The 25170-nt window shown below is 39.1% G+C and overlaps 1 protein-coding gene across 3 annotated transcripts; it reads right to left on the reverse strand.

The window, feature by feature from the left end:
- Positions 1–439: 439 nt before the first annotated feature.
- Positions 440–24717, reverse strand: LOC104594099 (DNA polymerase V family). 3 transcript variants are annotated; one of them, XM_010254240.3, is made up of 10 exons: positions 24316–24717; positions 24102–24169; positions 22742–23376; positions 9806–9931; positions 9512–9709; positions 8044–8271; positions 6835–7956; positions 6442–6735; positions 3323–3764; positions 440–1596 (listed from the first exon to the last, which is right to left on the reverse strand). In XM_010254240.3, exons 3-10 carry the CDS (start codon positions 23318–23320, stop codon positions 740–742), a joined length of 3846 nt encoding a protein of 1281 aa, XP_010252542.2. In that variant the 5' UTR covers positions 23321–23376; positions 24102–24169; positions 24316–24717; the 3' UTR covers positions 440–739. The 3 variants fall into 3 exon arrangements, with proteins under 3 accessions (XP_010252542.2, XP_010252540.2, XP_010252543.2); XM_010254238.3 differs by lacking the exon at positions 24102–24169; XM_010254241.2 differs by lacking the exons at positions 22742–23376; positions 24102–24169; positions 24316–24717 and having other exon boundaries at positions 9512–9731; positions 9806–9933.
- Positions 24718–25170: the final 453 nt, after the last annotated feature.

Genomic DNA, 25170 nt, shown 5'->3' on the forward strand with positions numbered 1-25170 from the left:
TTCATAACCTATCAAGCGAAAAAGCATATTGATGTATATCATTATGTTTCATCAGGTATTGATTGACGTGAAGTCAACACGCATTTAGACTTTCTATGTATGTGAAGCTTGTCAAAATTTGTTGATGGGAACTGTTAGAGAATAAAAACCTATTCAAATGTTTGATCCTTGTCGTCCCCATGTATAATTAATTTAATTTAAACACAAGGTATGAGTAGATCTGTGTTTTCCATACTATAAATCAGCTTTATGCTTTTAGGTTGAACAGCTTCTTAAGAGGAACAAGACAATTTATAGCTCTTACTATCCCAACAAAAAACAAAAATTATTCTGACCACCTGAAATAAAATCTGCACAGAATATATCACTACTGTATCAAGTTGATCGATACTACCTACACATTCCAAATATCAGTTTTCTATTTTAAGACAGAAAACACTTGTCTGCAGCTTTTGTTTGATATTAACTTAGTGAAACCCATAAGCAATTCCAGTTCTGATGGTCAGACCATCTAGTCTAGTACAAGTCTGGCAATATTGCTTCGATATTTTTTAGATTATACACTATCTATTGAACTCAAACGTTTTCAAAAAACAGAATAAAATTTACAGTCAACGTAAACAAAACTGTGATGCCAAGATCATACAATCTAGTATCTGGGTCTCAAAATTTTGATGATTTGATCTACAAAGCTAAAACAAACCGGCTGTCAACTAAAGCGGCTTCTACCAGAACAATATTAATCCCGGGATTTAAATGGGAGAAACGCATTCCCTAGTTGAGATTCACATGCTGCATAGGCATCAGGTGTCAAAGACTTATGAAACGGCTTTTTAAGATTAAGCCCTGAGACTGCCTGCAAGACCTGGCCACAGAACCTACGAACGTCAGACCGTCTCGATTGCTTCTCTGGCATGTTAGTCAGCAGCTTTTCCATCAACTTACAAAGTGCAGATATGTGGGCCTTCAACAATCTCCTGCTTGCTAAATATTTTTCACCTTTATCTGCCGTACCAGAAACCAATGACTTGAGTATTTCATCGATTAGATCAAGTGCTTCAACTTGCCGAAATTCCGACTTTGCACTACCACATTTATCTAGTAGGAAATGGAAGATCCGTTGACCAATCCATGGCTGACGCCGGAAAACTTCTTTCACAAATTCAGACTTCAACTGACATTTTTTACTATCAAAATATCTCACTAAAATGCGCTCAAAAATATTCGAAATTCTCTGCAGTTCAGAATCAGAGAGTTCTTTTGAATGAACGATCTTCAAAATCCAATATGTTGAATTCTGTGCAACAGATGTAATCATTTTGTGTCGGTCCCAGGAGGTAGAATGCTTCTTTGATGAGTTAGAAGCAGATTTCTTTCTCTTGAATGGTTTTGATGCCCACTTCAAGTTCTTCTCCAAGAGGGTTTCAAGTGTAGAAAGTTGAACATGTTCACCCTTTGGATATTCTTTTGCCTTGAATATTTTCTTTTGTAGGATTCCCCAAATACGCTGTCCAAGCTGCTCACTACCTTCAGCAGTTCGAGGATTTACGAATGCCTGTACTAAGTGTGAGAACACCGTCAAAACCTGGGGTTTACCTGTATAAGAGAGAAGACAAGTGCAAATCCAGATAATTAGACATATAGATAAAGTACAATTTTTTCTTTAGTTACAATATTCGTCAATATAAAGGTGTTGGCTAAATATTAGTGATGGAAGAGGGAGCATAAGATACCGATTTGATTAGACATGTGGTTTATACAAGCCTGAAGATATCAAGGGGTGCATGATATGGTGAAACATATTCAACAATGATTTCACCATGTCTGTGATGCAAAAATAAGCATAACTCAGATGTCAAAGGACTCAAAACTATCCATGTTACAGAGCTCCTCTTTCTTATCATTTTCCCTTCCCCCATTAGCCCATTTCTCCACAAAACCAAGATGAATTTGACAGAGAACGTAGCCATTGTCATCTACTTGGTCCATTTTGGTGTCAAGGATACTAAGATAATGGTTGGTTACTCGGTTTGGCATTTGCATGTCAGCCATGCATAATGGTGCCACAAAAGTGAATTTGTTCTTATTCAAAATTATATTTGTTTCCCATCTATAAAAATAAGGTTTTTATAGATCCCACTAAATCTGACAGTAGGATTTGGACTTTGTCAGCCTCTGGGGTCTTTTCTTGTGCATCCCATTTCAAAGGTTTAATTCAATCATCCAATCCTCTAGGGCAGCCTTTTCCGGTTAAGTCTGGTGTAAACTTATTCCACCAAGGGTTGGGAGTTTTTGTTGGGAAGCATTCTTGAAAGATTCAACACTTGTGATTTACTTCAGGAAAAGAGACCTAAGATTCAGCACTTGTGATTTACTTCAGACTGGTTACCACTTATTGATTTCTTGCTCTTTTACTAATTATATTTGGGAGTGGTGTTTCTCTTTGTTTGGGTGCAGGTGGTCTCCGCCATCGGATGTACAAACTCTTTTTGCCCCTACTTTGTTTAGTAGTTAGCCAAAGAAAAGAAGAATAATGTGGAAATGCTCAAAGGCCGCTATTGGAGGAGGAAAGGAACGGAAGTCTTTTCAGATAAAGAAAGAAGTCCACAAGATCTTCTAGAGGTGATCCTCCTTAGAGTGGTGCAGTGGCTGAGGTCTTTAAACCTGTCTAAAGACTTTACAGTGGCGGATTTGGTCAGAAAATAGAAGGAAATTGCAACTTCAGCTCCAGCCAAGGACACCTCCCCTACCTACTTGGACTCCTCCCAGTGGTTTCTTAAACTTCGATGGAAGTAGCATTGGAAATCCAGGTCGATCAGGTATTGGGGGTGTCTTAAGAAATGAGGAGGGTAGGGTATTAGCTATGTACTTGGGGCCAATTAGAGTGGGTATGCTCTCCAGGCTGAGATCTCAGCTGTCCTAGAAGGAATTCGAAGGGCTAATGAGATGAACATCACTAAATTGGTTATAGAGGGAGATTCTAAATTGGTAGTGAGCTGGCTAAAATAAGAAAATGCTAGCTTTTGGAACTACAGCAATGAGAAGAAGAAATTAAGTGGCTGACTAGGATACTGAAGTAAAACTGAACTGGGTAAACTTAAGTGCTAACTCCTTTGCTGATGAGTTAGCCAAACAAGGGTGACTAGGGGCTCTATGTTTTGGGCTCACTTGTAAACTTGTTTTTCTTTGTTTTTCTGTTTGTCTAAGGTGGGGCGAGTTAAAGAGATTTCATCTCCCTTTCTCCTGTATTTAATTCTTTTATTAATGAAAGTTACAAGGTATTGATCAAAAAAAGGAAAAACTGTTAAAAATGATAGCATGCCTGGATTTTCATGTAGATATATTTCCAGCAGTGAGAGGACACGAAGCTTAAAGAGTGCCAGCTGGGACTGAGCAGTTTCGCCTCCAGCCTGGTTCTTCCGCTCCTTGAAAATCTGGGCAAGATATGAATCCATCCGGAACATTGCATCATCATCCATTCCTCCATCAGAATCATCAGAAGCTTCTGGAAGGTCTTCATTAACATCCTTCATTCGGCCTAGTGCTTCAGAATCATCTGCTTCATCATCACTATCACCCATTTCAGTTGTCTCAGCTTCATAGGTTTCCTCTGCTTCTTCAATGCCAAGTAGATCTTCATCTTCATCTTCATCATCTTCACTGTCACTAACCTGATGGCGAGCAGGTTTCAAATCTTTTTTTATAACCCGCAGCATGCGAAGCAACCCAGCATCTGTAACTTCATTGCAGAAGAACCTAAAAACCTACAAATACAAATCAAGTAAAAATTTTAAAAAAAAAACAAACAAACAAATTATAAGTGCTCCAAACACCAATCAGAATATTAGAAAAACATGTTTGCATAGCAAATATCCAGAGCCAAGAAAAATCAAATCTCATAATAGACCAAGTTTTACTGGTTCCTGTTAGGATCCCAACTAGACATGTTTGCAAATTGATTATTAGAAAATATTAATAGTAGATTTGGCTTAGATTAGCAAGCAGGTAGGATCTTAAATAAGATGAATTGCAGCCCAGGAAAAAGTTGATCTAGTCCAAATCTGAACCCAATCATATTTGGTGTGTCCCACATAGGAAAAAGTTATTGTAATTGGATCAAGTAGAAAACTTCCCTATACAACCCCAACTACTTCTGAGACAGGTGAATTGAACCCTTAGTTTTCATTTAATTGGGCCCAGACAATGTACCGGATCCAGTGTTCAAGGCACCATATTTAAATATGGAGTTGACCAACATTTGTTCTTACTTTTTAACTTAGCCTGAACCCCAAATATTTAGGGTTCGCCTACACAATGTCGGTCCCACTATTGTGCTCTATCAGGAGTCATGTTTTCTGCCAAATTGTGTAAGTTCTTTCTAGCATTGCCAACTCATCCATCTCAACTTCCTCACCTCAGCTCATTCATTTTTTCTGCCAAATTGTTTCTTGATTGCCCAATGCTCATTGTTCAGTATGAGGAACTCTAAGCACAATTGAATTCAGATGAAACACTATGAAAATCAAATTAGATCCATTTTCTGTGCTAGATATGTTAGATATACAGAACCTTTTGTTATTCTGTAAACGAAGTAGTGATAAGAAGAGTTTGAATATTTTGAATAAGATTTGTTTCTTTGGGTGCAGAAATTTTATTTTTTTTCCCCATTGATTTATTGGTTATATGGTTGATGACTGTGTCTACTTCAAACCATAGATTCAGATCTGAGTGGTTTGGCTTGCAGGTAAACACCAGCCACAAAATACCCCATTCTCACATAGCTGCTGGATCCTGCTTGTTGGATTAGATCTCAAAACTCAGTCGCTGTCATCTCACTGCCCACCATCAGAATCTAGGAACACCATGATGGCATGATCAACTCTGATCAACCAAAAGTTTTGCTTTTTTTCTTCCCATGACTTGCAACATCTCCATAAGCCTTATTGATAAAAAAAAAAAATCTTCATAAGCCTTTAAAATTACATTCCCTTCCTTACCTTTATCCAGCTTCACAAAAAGGATACAGAGGGACAGGATTAATGCTACCTCTCCATTCAGATATACAACCATATCAGCCCCCCACCCCAAAAAAAAAAAATCCAATTTTGATTTTTAACCTAGAGATAAAGATAAAACTTTATTATCTTACCCCTAACAAATGTGAATTTGGATTAGCTGAACATCATAACTGTTCAGCAGGCTGTGGAACCAATGGTAGTACCCCACGCCAGTGAAAAAGTACATGGTGCCCATGATGAGAAATTAAATGGCTGTGGGTCCCATGTATTTCATTACTGACGTGAAAAGATATTATTGGTTCCACGGCCTGCTGAACAGCTATTGCGTTCAGCTAATCCTTACTCAACAAATGCATGGTACACCACATCTGGAATATTAACATTTCAAGAGGGTTCCCATTTGTCAATACAAATGAGTTCCACGCAGTTTTCCAGATATGTGGTATCAGATGAATTTGCAAGGATAACAAGAAAAAAAAAAATTATATGCTTAGCATTGTCATATGTAACCTCATCTAAATAGAGCATCAAATGGAGAATATTCACTAATTAATAATTGAAGAAAGGGTAGTCATGGCACATATTGATAAATGGGTCTGTTAATACCTGCATACTGATGTTTAAATCCTTCCTTTGGAGCAGTGTTCTAAAAGCACAAGGCACAAAACACACACACACACACACAAGGGGCTTTTTTCAGCCAAGGTGCAAGGCACAAGATGAGGCATGTGCCTTTTCGAAGGGGCTTCAACTGGGCCTAGGTAAGCGTGGGCCTTGAAATGCACTTCACCTTTGTGCCTAGGCATGCCTTTCAAATAACTTCACTGAGGACAACTACTGGTTTCAGATATAGCAACCCAAAAATCCTAATAAGTTGACACATCTATAGAGTTCATTTCACATATGTTAAACATATTCACACAGGATTGTTCATATAAGTAACCAATTAGGAGGAAATATTTACAAACCAACAATCATGGAAAATGCATACAGAGATACAAACTTCATCATATAAGCCTCATCCAAACTATTTTGGTTCAGTAAGTATCAGCTAATGCATAATATGAGTGCCATAAAGGTGCAGGCATAGCCGACAACCAGAAAATGTAAATTTCTGGTTAAGAGAATCATATAAATGGGAACAAACAGATTTTCTTAAATGGGAAAATCTATGATACAGGAAAGATATAATATGGAAAGAGTTTTGACCAATCAAAACCCACCCATGAATTTTGATAAATGACACCTGATTCACTACCACGTTTATGATTCCAATTTATTGGTCAGTTGTTTGTCCAATATCATATCTTTTCCATATCATAGTCGAACCCTTCTTAAATACATGCATCCCTTCACACACAGATTATGATATTTGCTAAAACTACCTAGTCAAAGATATTCTTGCTACTGTCATAGCACTCACCTGCTCAATAGCAGAGCGCATGGGAGCTGATGACTGTGGCAACAGTGAAAGAAGTGTATCCAAGAGCACATCCATCAACACTGGTGGTGTACCACCATTATCCAATTCATCATCTTCATCCAATGAGTTGATAAGATCAGGAGTATCATATGCTTTCTTGCAACAAATAATGAGTTCAGAGGCAGCTTCAGAAAATTCTCCAGGTCGAAGGAGAACTTGCAGCAGCAACTGGATAAGCAAGTAACGCAGAGCATGCAGTTTGTTTGCATCATTGCCAGGCTCACTATTCCTTTCCTGAAATAGTAGTAATGATTCAAGAAATATTAAATAACATAAGCCATGGAAGAGAAAGTGTATGATCAATGGTTGAGACTGCAAAACAGATTATAGTACCTTCTGGAAGAGCCGAATTTCCATTTCTTGCAGTTTCTTAAATGCAATATCATCCTCATTGCTCAAAGTCCTGAAGAGTGAAACAGAAGGTATGCTGCATAATGTGCCAAGGAAGCGCATGAAATAAGATCCTAGGTCATTTGACTCAGGACCGTTCATCACAGACGGTAACCCCTCTCCTTTCTGAACATTTGACAGTAATAACTGGAGTTGTTCAACGCACATCCTGCATAAAGCACTTGATATAGCTGTTCTTGGCCATCTAAACTTTTCCTGTAACTCAAATGATGTCACCTCAGTGCCAAGAGATGCAGAGAAGAGACCCTGAACAGCTAGAAACTTCATTATTTCTTTCTGAACCCGAATCTTTGTGTCAGGATCCAGCTTCAGTTGCTTCGAGACACGAGGAAGTGACTCTATAATCCAACTTCTGAAAAGATCCGGACTACCCGATGTCAAAGTTGAATCTTTATCCTCTGAACCCATCTCCGAGTTTTCATCAGTGGTCTGACTCTGATCGGATGGTTCATCCACTGCACGACCTTCATCTACAAACATATTAGTCAAGTTCTGGATAAACAACATGCAACCTGCCCCAGTTTTGAAATCTGCCACCAAATCTTTGACTGTTTTTGTCCGTGTGGTGCAATCAAATCTCCCACTGCTGTGTTTCTGTAGGGCCACAATGACTGCAACTCGTCGATTATCATCATTGCTAACACAATTTGATAATTCCTTCAAAAAATAGTGTGCAACCTTGTATAGCCAGGAATCCTTTGTTGAAAGGATATCCATCAAACAATGGACAAGCTTGTGAGAGAGAACAATCTCGACACAAGATGCAGGTAACTTGGGAAGGAGGAGAAGCAGAAGATCTAAGGCCAAGTGTTTGCGATCATGAGATGACTGAAGAAGACATCCATCTATAACAACTTCACAGAAACAGTGGAGGTTCTTCACAATGTCTTCTTCAGAAGAGCCACACTTGCGACTCCTCTTGTTCTTCTTAACAGAATTAAAACCCGATGCTGCATCATCCTCCTGTAATGCCATATCTGGTAAGAGATTATTTATCAAAACAGGCCAGACACTATGAACTCGAGGCTGACAGAAGGTTGATTCCTGCAATTTACCAATCAAGAATATTTAAGATATCTAAAGTCTTCCCTACTTAAACACCTGGGTCAAATGACAGGAACTGAAGTTTACCTTAAAGCATGTAACAAGGGAAGACATATGATCAGCTGTAAACAGCTTATTTGGGCTGAATGGATATGGCAATAGCTTGCATAAATGCATGCTGTCTATGGAAATTTTTTCACGGATCTTCAAGGCTAAAAGCAATGCATCTGGATTTCCAACTTCTGGTGCTCCTTCAAACCACTCATGCATGCCTGGAGCCTCAAGAACATGACTCAACAAAGCATCTGCAGGCAACTGCAAGACTTGGAAGAAAGAATATAAGTTTTTTATGGACCAGAACACATTGGAAAGATGTAGTCACATTTTTAATATCTACAAAACTGAATTAAAATCAGAAAAATATAATGAAAGTTTAGTACCAGTCAACAAATTATGATATTTAAGCAAAGAGTTAAACGTGTATAGAAACAGGAAAAAAACAATGAAAGTCAAATATGCACACAAACAAATGGCCTTCCCACTTGTGTAATCTTTCTCATTATACACCATTACAGAGCTTGGATTTTGGGATAAAAAAGTGGAAGAAGCCCCCTTCACAAACCAACTCAGTATGTTTTGACTAGACACACAAACAGTGAATCCTAAAAGTAGTGGAAAGAAAGAATCCTTGTTTCTGGTAGGTGTTGCCATTTCTGACCACTACAAACATAGACTAAAAGATAGAAAGAGAGACGCTATGACAGCAACCAACAAAGAATGAATGACCAACAAGATCAACTCTACATGTCCACCAAATAAGCTTCCATTTCCTGCAGAGTCCCATTAGGATTGGGTGGTTTCAACTTAATCATATCTATAAAGCCTTATTCCAACTGTTCTAGCTTAGATACACAAGTCCTGTTTCACTGATCTGATCCGTCAAGGGACAACAATATTTTATTGCAAATGACGACCAAAAGATATTTTACTAATTTATATGGAGGGCTTTGTATAAAACATGTTAACTCAGCCCTATTATAAATTCTTATGTATAATTTGGCCCCATATCTTGTGTTAATTCAAGACACAAAATTTGTCAATAGTTACTTCATGGATGTCTGCAAAAATCAGGTATAGATACTTGATAGCAGCAAGAGCTCCTCTATGTGTGTGTTTCTGTGGCTCAAGCAAGCAATTTTTATTTTTCTTTTATACCTAGTAACAGGGTGGGGTGGGGCCTCTCTTTTAAACCACAATGGAGATTTTATTCTTATTCCTAATGAGCTTTGAATTAAGTCTTTGTTGTATAACCATACACTTGCTGTTTGTTTATGCCTCATAGATGATTCTTTAATTTATAAATGGTATGGGACTCTCTATAAAAACAGGGACAAACAATCCCTAAAGGTAGTATAGAAAGGTTAATGAGACTGATAAAAAAACATGAATCTAAACAGCGTTAAAATCGCTGTAAATGATTGTTATAAAGACTTAACATACTTTACAGGTAACAAAACACAAGTATTCTCATAAAATTTAGATGAGAATAAAATACCTGTTCAACCAAGTTTAAAACAACCAAGACAGCTGGCTCTTGCAAATAGCGCTTCTTGGCAGCAAGAGAGATGACATGGTTGATGAATTCCTTGACAAGAGGAGTATTTTTATTGGAAACCCACTCTTGAGCTATTCGCTCAGATCGAACAAGAGAGCCATAAGCAAACAGACGACCTAAAAGACATTCCCTTGCTTCCTGAAATTGCATAAAGAAGGAACTGAAAAATATCACATGCAGAGAATGGCAACTATATACCAGTATTCTTCAAAGCATGATTTACCATGTACTTACCTGACCCTTCATTGAAGAAGAGACCTCTAACAAATTAACTATTAGTTTCATCAAAGACTCCACTCTGATGCTAGGAATAGCACCAACTACAACAGTCAACCCCAATGCAAACCCTTGTCTCGCACACTACAGAAACATCACAATGTTGACAACATGTTTTAAGTCAGCTTCTGAAATTGCACAAATAAGTGGGCTGGTTATAACAATATTTCAGTAAATCAGCATAACCAATTAGAACCCCAAAGAAAGACATAAAATGAAAAAATTGCAAAAATGTGTTACAATTTCAACATGCCATATGTATCTTGACCAATCATGCTAGATATCTGCCACTAGTGAACAATCAGTAACCATTAGATTAGTTTCTGGTATAACTTCTCCAACTGGAGAGCATATTCAACTTAATACAACTTGCTTAAATCATAAATCTACTTAAGGAGACGTTGCATAGTTGCATGTACATTGTGAAAAAAAATAACCGCCCATGTTTGACAGCCTGTGCTGTCCACAGGGCTATGTTTGCATGACATGTTAATCCACACAAACTCCATGTAATGGACTAATGGTAAAGGCACTGGATGCATGGCTGTGGGCTTATGTTTCACACAGAGAGCCTATGGAAAGCCCAGGCTGTCAAACATGGACAGCCAAAACTTTCTTGTGCATCGTTGGAATTGCTAACCGAACAAATGAAATTCACAAATCAAGCATACAATATCACTCACCAAAACAAACAAAATAAGACCAAAGCTGATACTTTCCCCAAAATACATACAAGCCCTACAGCAAAAGCAATTCCCTACCTTGGTGTGGACACCCAATACAATCCTTTTCTACTGATTACCTTTTTATACTACATGAAACTTTTTTTAAAGAATATAAAGGAAGAAAAAAGAAACAGGCAGAATGAGGAGATGTGTCTCACAATTAAAAATAAAAACCACCCAAGGATTTAATAATAGGTGCTGAGTTGTTGGTAATAGGTTGGCCAAGGGGCCATTGTTCTAGCAAAGAGAGAAAAGAGAGAAGAGAGAAATCTGGTTGAGGAGTAAGTATGGGAGAGGAGAGGAAGTTCAAGCTGGCGGGGAAATGGAGACTGGATTTGTCCATTGAAGCAAAATCTTTCCTCTTTGAGCAGGGAAGGACAAAGGGGAAGGCTCTATTGAAAATCAGAGAAGGGAGCAGGGCGTCGATTCTCCTACCAGAGGAGGCCTGTGTGTGGCTGAAAGGTTTTGTAGATGGAGCTGTAAATTCCTTTCGAGAAGAAGGTTGGAGAAACTCGTTGACCTGTGAGAATAAGAGGTTCGAAGCTGCGCTAAAAAGGAATGGAAAAGGGTGGTTCATTATGGTCACCAAACTCTTTGGTTTTAACAAAAAGCAAGTGATGTGTATTCCAGAAGGTCTGAAGCGAAGAGGGTGGGCTTCTTTCGCTTCTAATCTTCAGGCTTTTCTCTTGGAGGTCGAAGGTAGAGTAGAAGAAGCCCCTGGCTCGAAGGTTTGTTCTGTGCTCCGCCCAAAGCTTTACCCTGAAGTTTTGGTGTCCAGCTCGTCTGTCCTCCGACGAGTAGAGCGGAAGAAGGGAGAGGGAGTTGGGAGAAGAGGGTGGTTTTAGTGGCAGAAAGGGTGATAGAAGATTGGACGAAAGTTATAGAAGTTTTAACAGAGAGGTTGGGATCAGAGGAAGATGTATTGTTGCTACCTTTTGCTGAAAAGAAAGCCTTACTAGATATTGGAAATAAGACTTTGTTCTTCAATTCTTTCCTTGTAGAAGGAAGCCTGATTAAGGTCCAGAATTGGGCTCCAGATTGCAATGAAGTTGAACCCAGAGCCGGCAGTTTTTGGATGGATTAAACTTCTCAGTCTTCCCTTCAACCTTTGGAATGACCTTATTCTGGGGAAAATTACTAGAGCGATGGGTGGAGTTCTGTTGGAGGCTAACTTAAGTAACTTGAGAGCGGTGAAACTCAAGGTTGTTGGGATCAATCCGGAGAACTTGCCACGGATCTTCGAAGTTCTCTCAGAAGAAGCTTGGCACAAGGTCTGGTTAGTTTCAGAAGTTGAAGCTTTGCTTTGGGGAAGACGACCAGAGGTTGAAGACTCTGACAAGCTCGTAGGGGGGTGTACACGTGGCCTTCAGGAGCTGGCGGGTAAGTCTGTTGAGTGTGGGCGTTTAACAGAGGAAGGGGAATAGTGGCAGGGGTGTCCCAAGTCTCGAAGCCTTCCTATTTTGGCTTCTTTTTCAAATTTTTTTGAAGAAGGGTTGTGTAAAGAGGGTGGCTCATCCTATGTTGACGTGGCTAAGTTGGGAAAGACCGATTCCCGCGCTAAGTCTCTCTCCGAACTGGCTCTAAGAATGATCAAGCCGATTGGGCCAGTGGGTGAACTTCCTATCGGTTTTAAAAGCCCACGTGACAACTTAAGTCATCACGTGGTGCGGGGCAGGCATGGGACGATGATAGATGACTTCTTTCATCTATCATCGTCTAAGTCTCGCCCTCTCAACTATGGAGGGGCAAAGTTTGCGAACAAGGCTGGAGAGCGCCGGCCTTTGTGCTGGGTCCGACGGGCAGCCGGCGACAAGCAAAATCTCAGCCTTTCTGATCGCCCGAACCCGCGCTATTCGAGAGGCAGACCAGAAGAGAAAGAAGAGGCTGATCAAGGCTAGTTGAGCTGCGGTTCAGATTCTGATCATGTTGATAGCTTAGATGACTGTGGGAGTTTAGGCAGTGCGGCAGTTGAAGCTCTATCTAAAGGTCAGAACAGCGATTCATTTAGCATGGACTGTTTGTTCTTAGGGGATTCGATGGGGGAAGGAAAGGTGGAGGGGGAGGAGCGAGTGTTCGAATTTAACCCATTACTGGTTGAGCCCCCCCCCTCAGTTCTAGTGCTTTGCAAGAGGCCGAAAAGGAGGTTGCTCGGGTTTTCTCAGAGCAGAACAAGGGTACTTCACAGAGAGGTACATACTTGGGTACAAAAAGGGGTCTTTGTGTTGATACAGCGATAGGGATTTCCCTCCCCCATCTCTGGGAGACAGAGTGCTCTGTTTTCCTAAAAAGTGCTTCTTTAGGGAAAGAGGAAACTTTTGGGGAAGAATCAGTTGTAGAGTTTGTGAAAAAGTTGGAGTGCAAGCTGAAGAACCTGAATGACCTAAAAGCCTACATGCAAAATAAAGAGGACAGCAAGATGAAGTTTAGAAGGCTGAGTGAAGTGGAGAGATTAAAAAAAGATATTGAGGGGGACAAGAAGTTCGAAGTGAAAGGGATTAGAAGAAAAGGGTCTAAATAGTTCTTGGAGGACTTAGGGTCAAAGCCTTTAGTTTTCAATGAGAATCCTAAGTTGGAATGTGAGGGGGTTGGGCAAATTTAGGAAGAGAGCAACAATCAAAGAGGTAATTAAGAAGTTCAATCCGGATGTGGTTATGCTTCAGGAGACCAAAAGAATGGATTTTGATTGCAACTGGGCAAGGAGTGTGTGGAGTTCTAGAGGTATTAAGTGGGTGGCTGCTCCTTCGTGGGGTTCCTCGGGAGGGATTGTGACCCTATGGAAAGAAGAGATTCTCTTAGGTGTGGAGGAGCTAATTGGAGATCACTCTGTCTCCCTGAAGTTCAAACAGGTGGCCGATGGGTATGAATGGGTACTAACAAATGTGTATGGCCCCAATGACTATAGGCAAAGGGAGAAATTATGGGAAGAATTGATTGACATTAGAGGCCTTTGGGATGGACCCTGGTGTGTGGGAGGGGACTTTAATGTAGTGAGATTTTTGGAGGAAACCAACAACCCCAGACAGAGAGTGACAACAAGTATGAGGAAGTTCAACCAATTTGTGGACTCTTTTAATCTCAAAGAACTTCCTTTCCTAAATAATAACTTCACTTGGTCCAACATTCAATCTCAGCCAATTTGCTCTAAGTTGGGCAGATTTTTGTTCTCAACAGATTGGGAGGATCATTGGGGCAACATTACTTCTAGGGCTCTCCCTAGACTCACTTCAGACCACTAGCCAATAGTTTTGGTCAAGGAGGAATTAAGAGGAGTAGGGCCTACCCCTTTCAAGTTTGAAAATATGTGGTTGTCTCATCCGGGTTTCACTGAGAAAATCAGAGAGTGGTGGGAGCAAGCGAATCCGGTAGTTGATTGGGAGGGAATGAGATTCCACAAGAAACTCCAATACCTAAAATCTCAATTAAAAGAGTGGAATAGCCTGAAATTTGGAAGATTAGAAGAGACAAAGCAAGTTCTGGTGAAGCAAATTGAGGATTTGGACCTGAAGGAAGAGAGAGGCCCCTTTGGAGAAGAAGAAAGGAAGTTGAGATGGGTTTTAAGGAGGAAGTTGGAGGACATCCTGATCAAGGAGGAAATCAGTTGGAGGCAAAAATCTAGGTGTAAGTGGCTAAGGGAGGGAGACAGAAACACAAGGTTTTGCCATTCAGTGGCAAATGGAAGGAGAAAGAAGAATTACATCTCTAACTTGGAAGTTGATGGAGCAGTTTTGTCTCACCCGGCTGAAATTGCAGAGGCCCTAGTAAATCACTTCAAATCTATTTTTAGAAGGCCTATGAATGAGAGAGTGTGGTTGGAGGGTTTGGATTGGCCGACTCTAAGTGCAGAGAAGAGAGTGGCTAGAAAAAATATTTGATATGGAGGAGGTAAAGGAAGCAGTTTTCTCTATGGATAGGACAAAAGCTTTGGGTCCAGATGGGTTCACAATGGCCTTTTACCAGGATTGCTGGGATATCTTGGAGAATGATTTTGCTTCGGTCTTTGAGGAGTTCCACAGGAGGGGTGTAATAAACCCGGGATTGAACTCAACTTTCATTGCCTTAATCTCAAAGAAGAAAGATGCCTCTCAACCAAAAGATTTTAGACCTATTAGTCTGGTGACTAGCTTGTACAAAATCATTGCTAAGGTGTTGTCTCTCAGGATAAAGAAGGTGCTCCCCTCTATTATTGCACCCAACCAAAGTGCTTTTGTGGAGGGAAGACAGATCACCGATCAGATCCTCATTGCAAATGAGAGCTTGGAGAGCTTTAGAAAGTCAAAGAAGAAGGGAGTGGTCTGCGAATTGGATCTGGAGAAGGCTTTCGACTTGGTTGATTGGTCATTCTTGATGGAGGTGTTGAGGAGTTTTGGTTTTGGTGACAGGTGGTGCAAGTGGATCTGGGGTTGTGTTAGGACTTGCCATTATTCTATCCTGGTGAACGGGACTGTGGTTGACTTCTTTCCGGCGTTGAGAAGTCTAAGACAAGGAGATCATCTTTCCCCTTTTCTTTTCACCCTTATTGTTGATGTGTTTGGGCGATTGATCCATAAAGCAGACTCGAGGAATCTGATAAGAGGGTGGAGAGTAGGAAGGGAGGAGGTTCCCTTAACTCTTCTACAGTTTGCAGATGATACTATCCTTTTCTGTGAAGGAGGGAACCTCAGTTGGATCCGGAATCTAAAGTTGACAATACAACTTTTTAAGCAGATATCTAACCTCAAGGTAAACTTCGACAAGAGTTGTGTGGCGGGAGTGAATGTGAACGAAAGAGACCTAAGGGAATCTACAGATGAGCTAGGTTGTGCTATTATGGATTGGCCCCTGACTTACTTGGGCCTCCCTTTAGAAGATAATCCTAAGAGTGTCAGCTTTTGGGCTCCGGTAGTGGAGAGGTTTGAGAAGAGGCTAGCGGCCTGGAAGAGGAGTTATCTTTCTTTAGGTGGAAGAGTCTCTCTCATTAGATTTACCCTAGCTAACCTTCCTGTTTACTTTCTGTCAGTGTTTAAGATCCCCTCAAAGGTTTCAAATCTTTTGGAAAAATTAATAAGGAACTTTCTCTGGGAGCCTAGAGAGGAGAAGAGAGATCATAGGGTGAATTGGGAGGTGGTCTCTAGGTGTAAAACAATAGGAGATCTAGGGATTGGTAATTTCAAGAAAAGGAACACATGGCTCTTCTGGGGAAGTGGTTGTGGAGGTTCTCTTTGGAAAGGGATAAATTGTGGACTAAGATTGTGGCTAGCATTCATGGCTGGAAGACAATGGCTGGGATCCTGGAATCTTGGCAAGGGCTTCAGCTGCTTCTCCTTGGAAATCCATCCACAATTTGCTTCTAGTTTTCTCCCCTTGGATCAGGTATGGTCTAAACTCTGGTAACCGAATAATTTTCTGGGAACATCTTTGGGTCGGGGATTCTCCTCTGAAAGACAAGTTTCCTTCCTTGTATGCTCTTTTAGACTTGAAAAATGAACCCATTTCTTCTTTCTTAGTCCCTTCAGCTTCCACTTCGGGCTTTGGTTGGAACCTTGGCCTGCGTAGGGCAATTAGGGATACGGACTTGGATAGCATGGTAGCTCTGCTAGCCTCCCTTGAGGGTGTCTTCCTAAACCCTGCTAAGGAAGACACCAGATTTTGGACCCTTTCTAGCTCTGGTACCTTTTCTTGTGCTTCTTTCTTTGAAACTTTAACTCAGCCTCCTACCCCCCTGGGGTTGTCCTTTCTAGTTAAGGAAATTTGGAGCAGACCTATTCCTCCTCGGGTGGGGTTTTTTTGTTGGGAATTTTTCCTGGAAAGAATCAACACTTTAGACTTACTCCAAAGAAAGAGGCCCAATTATTGTCTACTTCCTAATAGATGTGCTCTTTGTAAAGCTGATGGGGAATCTGGCTACCACCTCATGGTCTCTTGTAAGGTTGCTAAATCTGTTTGGGAGTGGGCTTTCTCCCGTTTTGGGTGTTCTTGGTATCCTCCGGAGACTGCCCAAGGTTTGTTTTCCCCATCTTTTTTCAGTTGGCCTAAGAAGCGAGGGAAGACTATGTGGAGGTGTATTAGGGCAGTGGTTTGCTGGTCTTTGTGGGAAGAAAGAAACTCACGCATATTTTCTGACAAGGAAAAAACTTTGGAAGATTTGTTAGATTGAATCCTTATAAGAGTGGTCCACTAGCTAAAATCCTTGGAGTTGTTTTCAGATTGTCCTATGGATGACTTGCTAAGAAACTGGAAAGAGATTGCTTTCACTGCAAGATGCAAGAGGACTCTTTGTCCGTTCTGGTCCCCTCCCCCCTCGGGCTTTTTAAAGCTGAATTTTGATGGCAACAGTGTAAGGAATCCAGGGCCCTCTGGGATTGGAGGAGGCTTCAGGAATGAAGAAGGGATTGTTACTGCTTTATTCTCTGGCCCTATTGGAGAAGGTGACTCTCTTAGGGCTGAGATCCTTGCAGCGCTTGAAGGAATTCGAAGAGCAAAAGATCTAAATATTAGTCGTTTGATTCTGGAAGGTGACTCGAAGGTGGTGGTTAATTGGTTGAAGGCAGAGGACAGTGGTTTGTGGAACTTTAACAATGAGAAAAAACAGTTCTTATGGCTGGGTAGGGACATAGAGATTCAGTACAGCTGGGTGAAGAGGAGTGCCAACTCATTTGCGGATGGGTTGGCCAAGCAAGGAGTGAATAGGGAGGCTATTTTCTGGGCTAGTTTTTAATTTTCTTTGCTTTCCCTGAGTTTTGTGATTTTTGGGGAGCTAAGTTATTTTATCTCCCTTTGTATTCCTTTCCCTCTATTCTCTTAATTTAATGAAATTGATGTTATTGATCAAAAAAAAAAAAAGAATAACATAAACCTCAAAACACATTCAGCCCAAAAGAGACAGATTGTGAACCATGAGACCAAATAAAAACACCAACATATGAAATCACCTACAAAACAGCTCCTTTCCCAAAAACATACTAAAGCCCACACGATCACACCCGCAAAACACCAATAGAAGATCATCCACAAATGTATGTATATGCATCAACAATTTTATGTTTGAAAGCTAGAATTTTCTAGTGTAACATGAGTGTAATATGCCTAAATCAGTATACTTTACCTTTTCTCAAATAAAAATGATAAGCATAATACTCCTAAATCACCATAACTTTGTCTTTGTACACATAATAATGCCAAAGTTGATCATCCTTAATCCACAAGCTTTAAGTATGAGCAATAAAAACATTTTTTCTGATAAGTCAGGAATAAGAACATTTTTGCAAAACTAAGTGGAGAAATTGGATCAATTTGATCCCATCCCAGCCCGAAGTCATTGGTTTGGGTTAGGATTGTTGTTAGGAGTTTAGCAACTAGAGCTGGGTTAGGATTGACACCAACCCAGCCCAAGTTGCAGCCCTAACAGACTATCTATCAAGATTAATAATCTGACTGTTGAAGGTGCATCAGCCATATTTGAGAATATACAATCCCACAGCTTCAGATGCAAAAATGAACAAGACTAAGTTGAAGAAAAATGCATCTACAACTGATCTTGCTGGTTTTCAAACCAAACTGTACAAGGTGATTAAGCTATTTACTAGTAGTATTGTTTTCTGATAATAAAATAAAAATACATTATCTTAAAAGGAAAAGGGTTGCAGCTGAAGGGTGCAAAGAAAACACTCAAAACAACCCTAGAAATCCCCTAATACTAGCCCCAAACACAAGATCCTATTTAATGATACCAACAAACATAAAACCAAGAAACAAATAGACTAAAACAAACTCCTCAATGAATAATAAGTAGATAGCTAACCAGTCTTCCCAAAATAGCCTTATGCAATTTAGATTTATTCATCTCTCCTCTTACTTTCTTGCATTCCTCAAAGATATTGCCAAGGATCTAGGAGCCATCCAGAATCTGGAACCATCCTATTAGTTGTAAATCTCCTTTCACCAGAAAGTTGTAGCCCATAGAGTATCCCAATTTCAATCTTTTAATAGAGATGGTAGCTTTTTATAGAGAAGAGTTCACTCTTCTTAACTCTTCTTTACACTTATTTTGCAGATAAGTAAATAGAGAAGGTAGTTTAGGCCATATAGAATCTCCACCACCCATAGAACTTGAATAAACCATCAAGAGTTTTTCCTTGATGTTTTTAAAAACTCCACCAATTCACAAACTACTTAAATTTATTATTTTATGTAGTATAACATAAATGATCTGTTATAAATTGCCAAACCATCTAAAGATGAAAAGAAAAGAAAGATGTAAATTATGTATGACAAATGCATATTTGCATTCATCACGTATGTTCCATGGACTCAGGTTCAGGTGTCATGTATAGGTATATTTTAGGAGTCAGATTCGTCTGACACTCTGGCCAAATCTTGGGAAACAAAGACAAGCTAAAAAAAATCCACCAATTAATAGTAATATGTGAATGCATCATACAATGGACGATAAAGTTTTTCTGAGAAAGAAAACAATTGAAGTTTAGATAAATATGCATTTTCAATCACACAAGTAAGCTATTTTAGATTTAGATACATTCCATATTGAAATCAAAAACAAGTAATCATCAATAGCAGCAGAAGGGAAAAAGAAATCATATTGTCACATGACGTTTAGAAATCCATAATATATTTTTTTGAAAGGTAAGGTAATATTTGTATCAGTTTTGAATATCTGAACGTATACTAGTACACTATAGCTCATGTACAGTGAAAAGATATACAATGAGAAGAAACGAACTCAAAAAATTAAAAATAATAATAATAATGCAGCAACATAAGCCCATGATCGTTTTTGTACAAAAGGATATCATGATCAAAATAAGAAAGCTAATATTTATTAAAAAAAAAGCAAGCTAATGGATGTCTCTAATAGATATTTGGATAGGAAGCCATAAATGGAGAATCCCTACTGCCTCATGAAAAAATTTCTCCCCTTCATAGATGATGCCTTGCTTTTGAAAATTATTGTGTTTCTTTTCCTCTATTAACTCCCAAACATCACAAAGAGCATGATGTGTCATGTGATTTTGTCCCTCTCAAACCATTCATACTCCACCCAGCCAATAACTCACCCATTGATTTGGGACAGCAACAGTTATAATTGGCTAAAGTACAAAAAGTGTGTGTATAAACCTGGACAGAGGACACAAGCTACATGTGAAATAATTATACCCCCTAATGATCAATTTATCTAATTAGACACTTACCCCATACTGCTTGTGCACACCAAAGATGTAACCTTCAAGAGAACAGCAGGAGACCAAATTTCCCTTGAGGGAAACATCTCATAACCCAAGCCATTGAGATGGAAAAATAAAAGCTTGACTGAGGTGTCTGATTTTCACCATGTCCATAACTAAATGTCCTCAGAACCAGGGGATAGAGGGCAGGTACTTATCTTCTGAAGTAGGTTGTCTGTGTCTTCTACTTCCAAATCATTCAAATGCTTCTAAGTTCTAAAGGTAGGAAACCACACTGTTGCTCCTCCAATGACCTCATGTTGGTCAGTTACCAATACCTCTATTTTCAGCATGAAGAAATAACAAGGGGAACAAATCCAACAAAATCCCATCACACCATGGATCTAACCAGAAATAGGCTCTAAACCCACACTAATCTTATATTTCACACCTTAGATGAAATAAGGAATTTTTTTTCAATACCTTTCCAAACCAAGCATCCATTTGTGCTGAAAGGTAATACCAGGGTCCTAAATAAAATTCCCAGTTCTATATTTTCCATGATCATCTGCCCTCATAAACTTTCTAGTTGAGTTCTGAAGTGCCAAAATCATTTCCCCATCAGTGTTGTGTTTACCAACTAAAGATGCTCCTAACCCACCTACTGGTTTTTTTTTTTGGAAAAAGGTAAGGTAATTTATTCAGAATAAAGAGAAAATTACAACAAGGACCAGACCACTAATTCTGCCTGGACCCAAAACAGATTACCAACAAGGTGAAAATCCATATTCAAGCTTCAACTTCAACTTCTAATTTTAACCATATTAGTTGATCATTTATGTTCAGTACTTGTCCAATCAAGAAAACAAACATTGATTTCACAAATCCAACACATGCTCATACACATAAGGCCATAACCATATTATGCCATGTTAAACACAGGTACATAACTACATACTGCATAGGGTAAAATTAAAAGTTTGGGTACGATAAATGCCTGCAACAAGACTGCCTGTTACAGCTGATATTTAAGAGCACTTTTCCAGGTCTAGAATTATCCATTTCTTGATTTTTCATTTTCATCTCTCCAAAATCAAATTTATTGAAAAAATAAGAGGATAGTCAAGAGTTATCATAGTTTCCCTAATCAGGGAATACCATCTGCTGCATGCAATATGTGCTAAGGCCACCTTTTTTGACAAACTACTCTGAATTATGAGTGGATTGAGTGATGTGAATATATACTAGAGATACTATCTAGATAAAAATCCAATTGCCATGCCATCAATTTGACCTTTCATTTCAAATTTACAAAATGAAAGAATAAGTTCACAACCCAAACAGATTCCACTTCTAACTTCGCAGGAGCAGAAATCATCTAAATGAACAATGATGGTTTATCACTAGTAACTCCATGTTCTTGGGAGAACCAAATTAAAAATAAAAATAAAAAAAAAATCAGCACCCAAGCTGTGAAGCACTGAGAGAAATCCCCATATGACTCACAAAAAGAGATCCAGTTTCCCATCCTTGAAAGCTACTCTCTTGCCACCATATGCATGAGGCAAAACCTACTTGAAGTTACTTGGCAATATTAAGCTTTTTTAGATAACCAACAATATCTGTAATTTTTTTTGATATATCAAACATAACCATATATACTTGCACATATACATAACTATATATGTGGCAGGTACACCACTGACACACACACACAACCAACAGGATGCAATAGATCATTTTGAAAACTATGTAGTTAAGACTCCTGATAAAATCATGGTGCAAATATACCTGTTTACTTAACAGTGCTCTCAATGCAACAAAGTGATGACTAGTCTGTTTTGGCCTCTCTAGGTGATATGGTGGTGACTGCTAATCAGTGCCTAAGAGGCTAAGATGATTTTTTTTTTTATATAAATGAGGCTAAGATGATTTTTTTTATGAACAATAGTACATTTTATTGATTCATAAGCTGATTTAGAGTTGTGAATTCATACAACATCCGAGGGAGAGGCGCGAGCTGCAGCCCCTCCTTGAATCTTACAAGTAAACTAGGAAAGAAATTTAAGAGGCTAAGATGATTAGTCAACCACAAAAAGATATGTTCTAAATTTAAGATATTGATGCAATCTTATATCTATTTCTGTATAAAGAAAATATGACAGTATGAAACTTCAGATCTCTTATCTTTTCTGTCCACTAGTAATAGCACATGCAATGCACATACCTTCCCACTTGCATCAAGTAATATAGACTTCAATATGCTAAGATAGAACAAAATAAAGCATATAGTTTACAATCTTCATTTTGCAAACATAAAAGGGAAGGATACAAGACTGGCATAGAAAGTAATAGTCTTTGTTTTTCAAACAAGGAGAGCAACCTTGACTAGTCAGTGCTTTGATAGAAGTGCTGTTTAATATAAAGTTCTTACTTTTTATGCGAAATAAAAAGAGAAAAAGATGACCCCAGATTGTATAGAGCCCATAAGCATTCTAAATTTCTAATATCAAATCTATTCTAGACCATGAGTATAGGTAATTCCATGCTCTTAAGAAAAACGAAAAGCAAACTGACAAATTATCAGTTTATTCCAAAGCCCCCATGAAATTTTTCAAATTTCAGGGTCCCAAGTAAACTAGCAACATTACACACAATTTCATCCAGTTTACATTCTCATTGAGAATCTTTTATTCAGATGATATATGCTGAAACAGAAAAGCAAGCACATACAAAGATTAAAAGAAATGCAAGCTAAAGCATATTATATAATAAGTATGTGCTTTTTTATATTTGGCGCCACACACCACTAATACCCCCCCCCTTCGATACCAACGAGCCACCCCTTGGTTGGTATAATAAGTATGTGCTTGAATTAGAATCACCCATTACAAATGTTACCACAAACACAACCATTGAGTATAATGTTTTTTTATCAATAACAGAAACTTTCATTAATAAATAATGGAACCATTGAGTATAATGTTCACAAACAGACTAGTTAAATATACCTCTCTTGAAGAAGAAACCCCACGAATAAGTCGACGTATAGCATATCTCAAAGAAGGAGCACAGTCATTCAACCCATCATCCTTCTCGGCTTCTAACTGCAAACCACCTTCATCAGCTCCCTTTTTGCCAAGATTCTCATACACCTTCTGAACTTCACTTAACTCTGTTACCAATGCTTCAGCTGCTGCTTCTCTTACTGAGGAATCAGCAGATGCCAAGTCTCTAAAAACACTAATATGGAACTCAGGAAGTAGCCCATTACTCAATGAAGAAGACAAAGGAGGTTGCTGGGGCCCATCAGAATTGGGACCTTCAGCAGGTATCAAGTCTTTAGCCTTAGGCCTCTCAGCATCATTCCTGTGCCTCTCTTTGTCCGATGCTTTCCTTCTCTTCCTTCTCTCCATAGGTTTAATAGAACCAGTGATGAGAGAAGGAGCATCAGACCCATCTACCCTTTCTTCCTCTGGTTTCTCCTTCTTCGATTTTTTGGCAAATTCTGAATTAATTTTACCAATGACAGTGTCAACTTGATCCTCCACTCCATCCGCAGGGGCCAAAGTTCTTTTCTTCCCGGCCATGGCCTTTGTAGCAGTGAATTTTTCGTTCAGGCCTTCCTCCTAAAATCCAAAAACGCCTGTAAAGAAAGAGAACAAATGGGTTATTTGATGCTGGTCGCCTTCAAATACATTCATTCTCAGGAATAGCCACCACAAGCAGAAATGAAGGGGAAAAAGGAAAAGGAAATTTCGTTCTTAGGAGATGCTAGGTTTGCCTCTAAGTGTACGTGAAATGTAAATAGTTTTTTATTCATTCCAATATCTTGGGGTACTAAGCTGCCTTAATAAGAAAATTATTGCAATAGGAAGAGACTATTTCCTCATGTTGTAATCTGATAGTTTTGGAGACAACATTTTGTAGCTCTACAAGTTATGAAATGCCGAAATGTATATTGTGTGAGAGAATCAAGGAACAGTATACACTGACAATTGGACATACAAGTGGGGTGAAAAATATTATTGCACTTAGTTATTGGAATTTTATTGTTTTTTAATACTAACAGATAGTCTTTCGTGACAATAAAATAGGATGATCTATCTGGTCATATAATCTCAAGACTTTAAAATAAAAAATAAAAACGATGTTACCATAGAAAGGCTTTTTTTACTTTTTTTTCTGCCGAAAAAGACAGAAAAACGAGAAAATTCCTCGTAATATATTATGTGAATAATCTGGATATCAAAAACACAGAAATAGATCACTTTTAAATCTATTTTATAACATAAAAAATATCTGTAAACGTGCATCTCTTGTATCTGATTTTTCTTGAAGCTCTTCCCTTCTCCTCCAATGCCACCTTACCGATTACAGATCTGATTTTACGTTAAGTTTTTCCCTTCTCCTCCGTGCCATCTTCTCGGTTTGGCTGACTGAAGAAGCACAAAGAAAGAAGGGAGAGTGCCAATAACATCTAGGGTTATTAATAAAATTTTGATTGAATGAAAAAAATAATAAAAAAGAACCAAGTCAGTGTCCAAAGAACAGAAGACAGATATGGAGAGTGCCAAAAAATCACCTTGTATAATATTATTGAAGGATGCACAGTGGACAGTGCACAGAATTGATGGCCAGCGGTGAGATAGGAAACTTCGGGGTGAACAATCGATCCAAAAACCTAATATAAACCTGCAAGTCCTATTGTTCACTACTACCTATCAAAGAAAAAGGTCTTTTTGTTCACTACCCTCAGAGGAGGGGTAGAAAGAACGGCCTCCGCTTACTGCCAGTATCACTGTCACTGTCACTGTCACCTGAATGCCATTACCGCTGCTATACCAAACCAGACGGAGGAGCAGGAAGGATGAGAAAGCGGAGGCCCCAGCGGGAAAGAGAGAGGGTTTACTGAGGTTCTGTGTAAAAACGTAACGTGGTTTCGTATGTTATTAGGGCCGATTGTCCAAAGAACAGCAGCCGCCCCGGCTCAATGCTGAAGTCCTATCGGTTTTGTGAGGTTGCACAGTATCCATTTCTCCTGCTAGGGATGCCAACAAGTCAGGTTCCATGCGAATCTTATTTGACCCGAAACCGGCTCTACCCGATAATGTTCCCGGATCCGATTAAACAATGGATCCGTTTGATTCGTAGCCAGAATCAGAATGGTCTATTCTCATAGTCTGCTTGGTTTAGACAAAAATGAGAATAAAAATTTGAATCAGCATGAATGAAATTTCATGTAGATATGACTATTTCCTCAAATTAGGGAAGGTAGGAATGGGAATGAGATTCTAATTCCACCTAACTAAACCGTTGAAATCGGAATACCAATTCCAAACCCTTATTCCTGTGAACCAAACGGGGCCAAAAAGGACATAAACATAAACAGCAATTACAACCTCCACCCGTATGGCCCGTGCCTTCTTCAAAACCTACA

The sequence above is a fragment of the Nelumbo nucifera genome, chromosome 1 (genome assembly GCF_055504915.1).
Source record: "Nelumbo nucifera cultivar China Antique chromosome 1, China Antique-T2T, whole genome shotgun sequence".
NCBI classification, from domain to species: domain Eukaryota; kingdom Viridiplantae; phylum Streptophyta; class Magnoliopsida; order Proteales; family Nelumbonaceae; genus Nelumbo; species Nelumbo nucifera.

Coding starts and splice junctions, on each gene's coding strand:
- LOC104594099 (XM_010254238.3), bottom strand. CDS start 23,320: ATGGCCGGGAAGAAAAGAACTTTGGCCCCTGCGGATGGAGTGGAGGAT. Junction 9,710..9,805: donor CTTCTTCAATGAAGGGTCAG/GTAAGTACATGG, acceptor ATGCAATTTCAG/GAAGCAAGGGAATGTCTTTT. Junction 3,765..6,441: donor TGCGCTCTGCTATTGAGCAG/GTGAGTGCTATG, acceptor TTGTATTTGTAG/GTTTTTAGGTTCTTCTGCAA.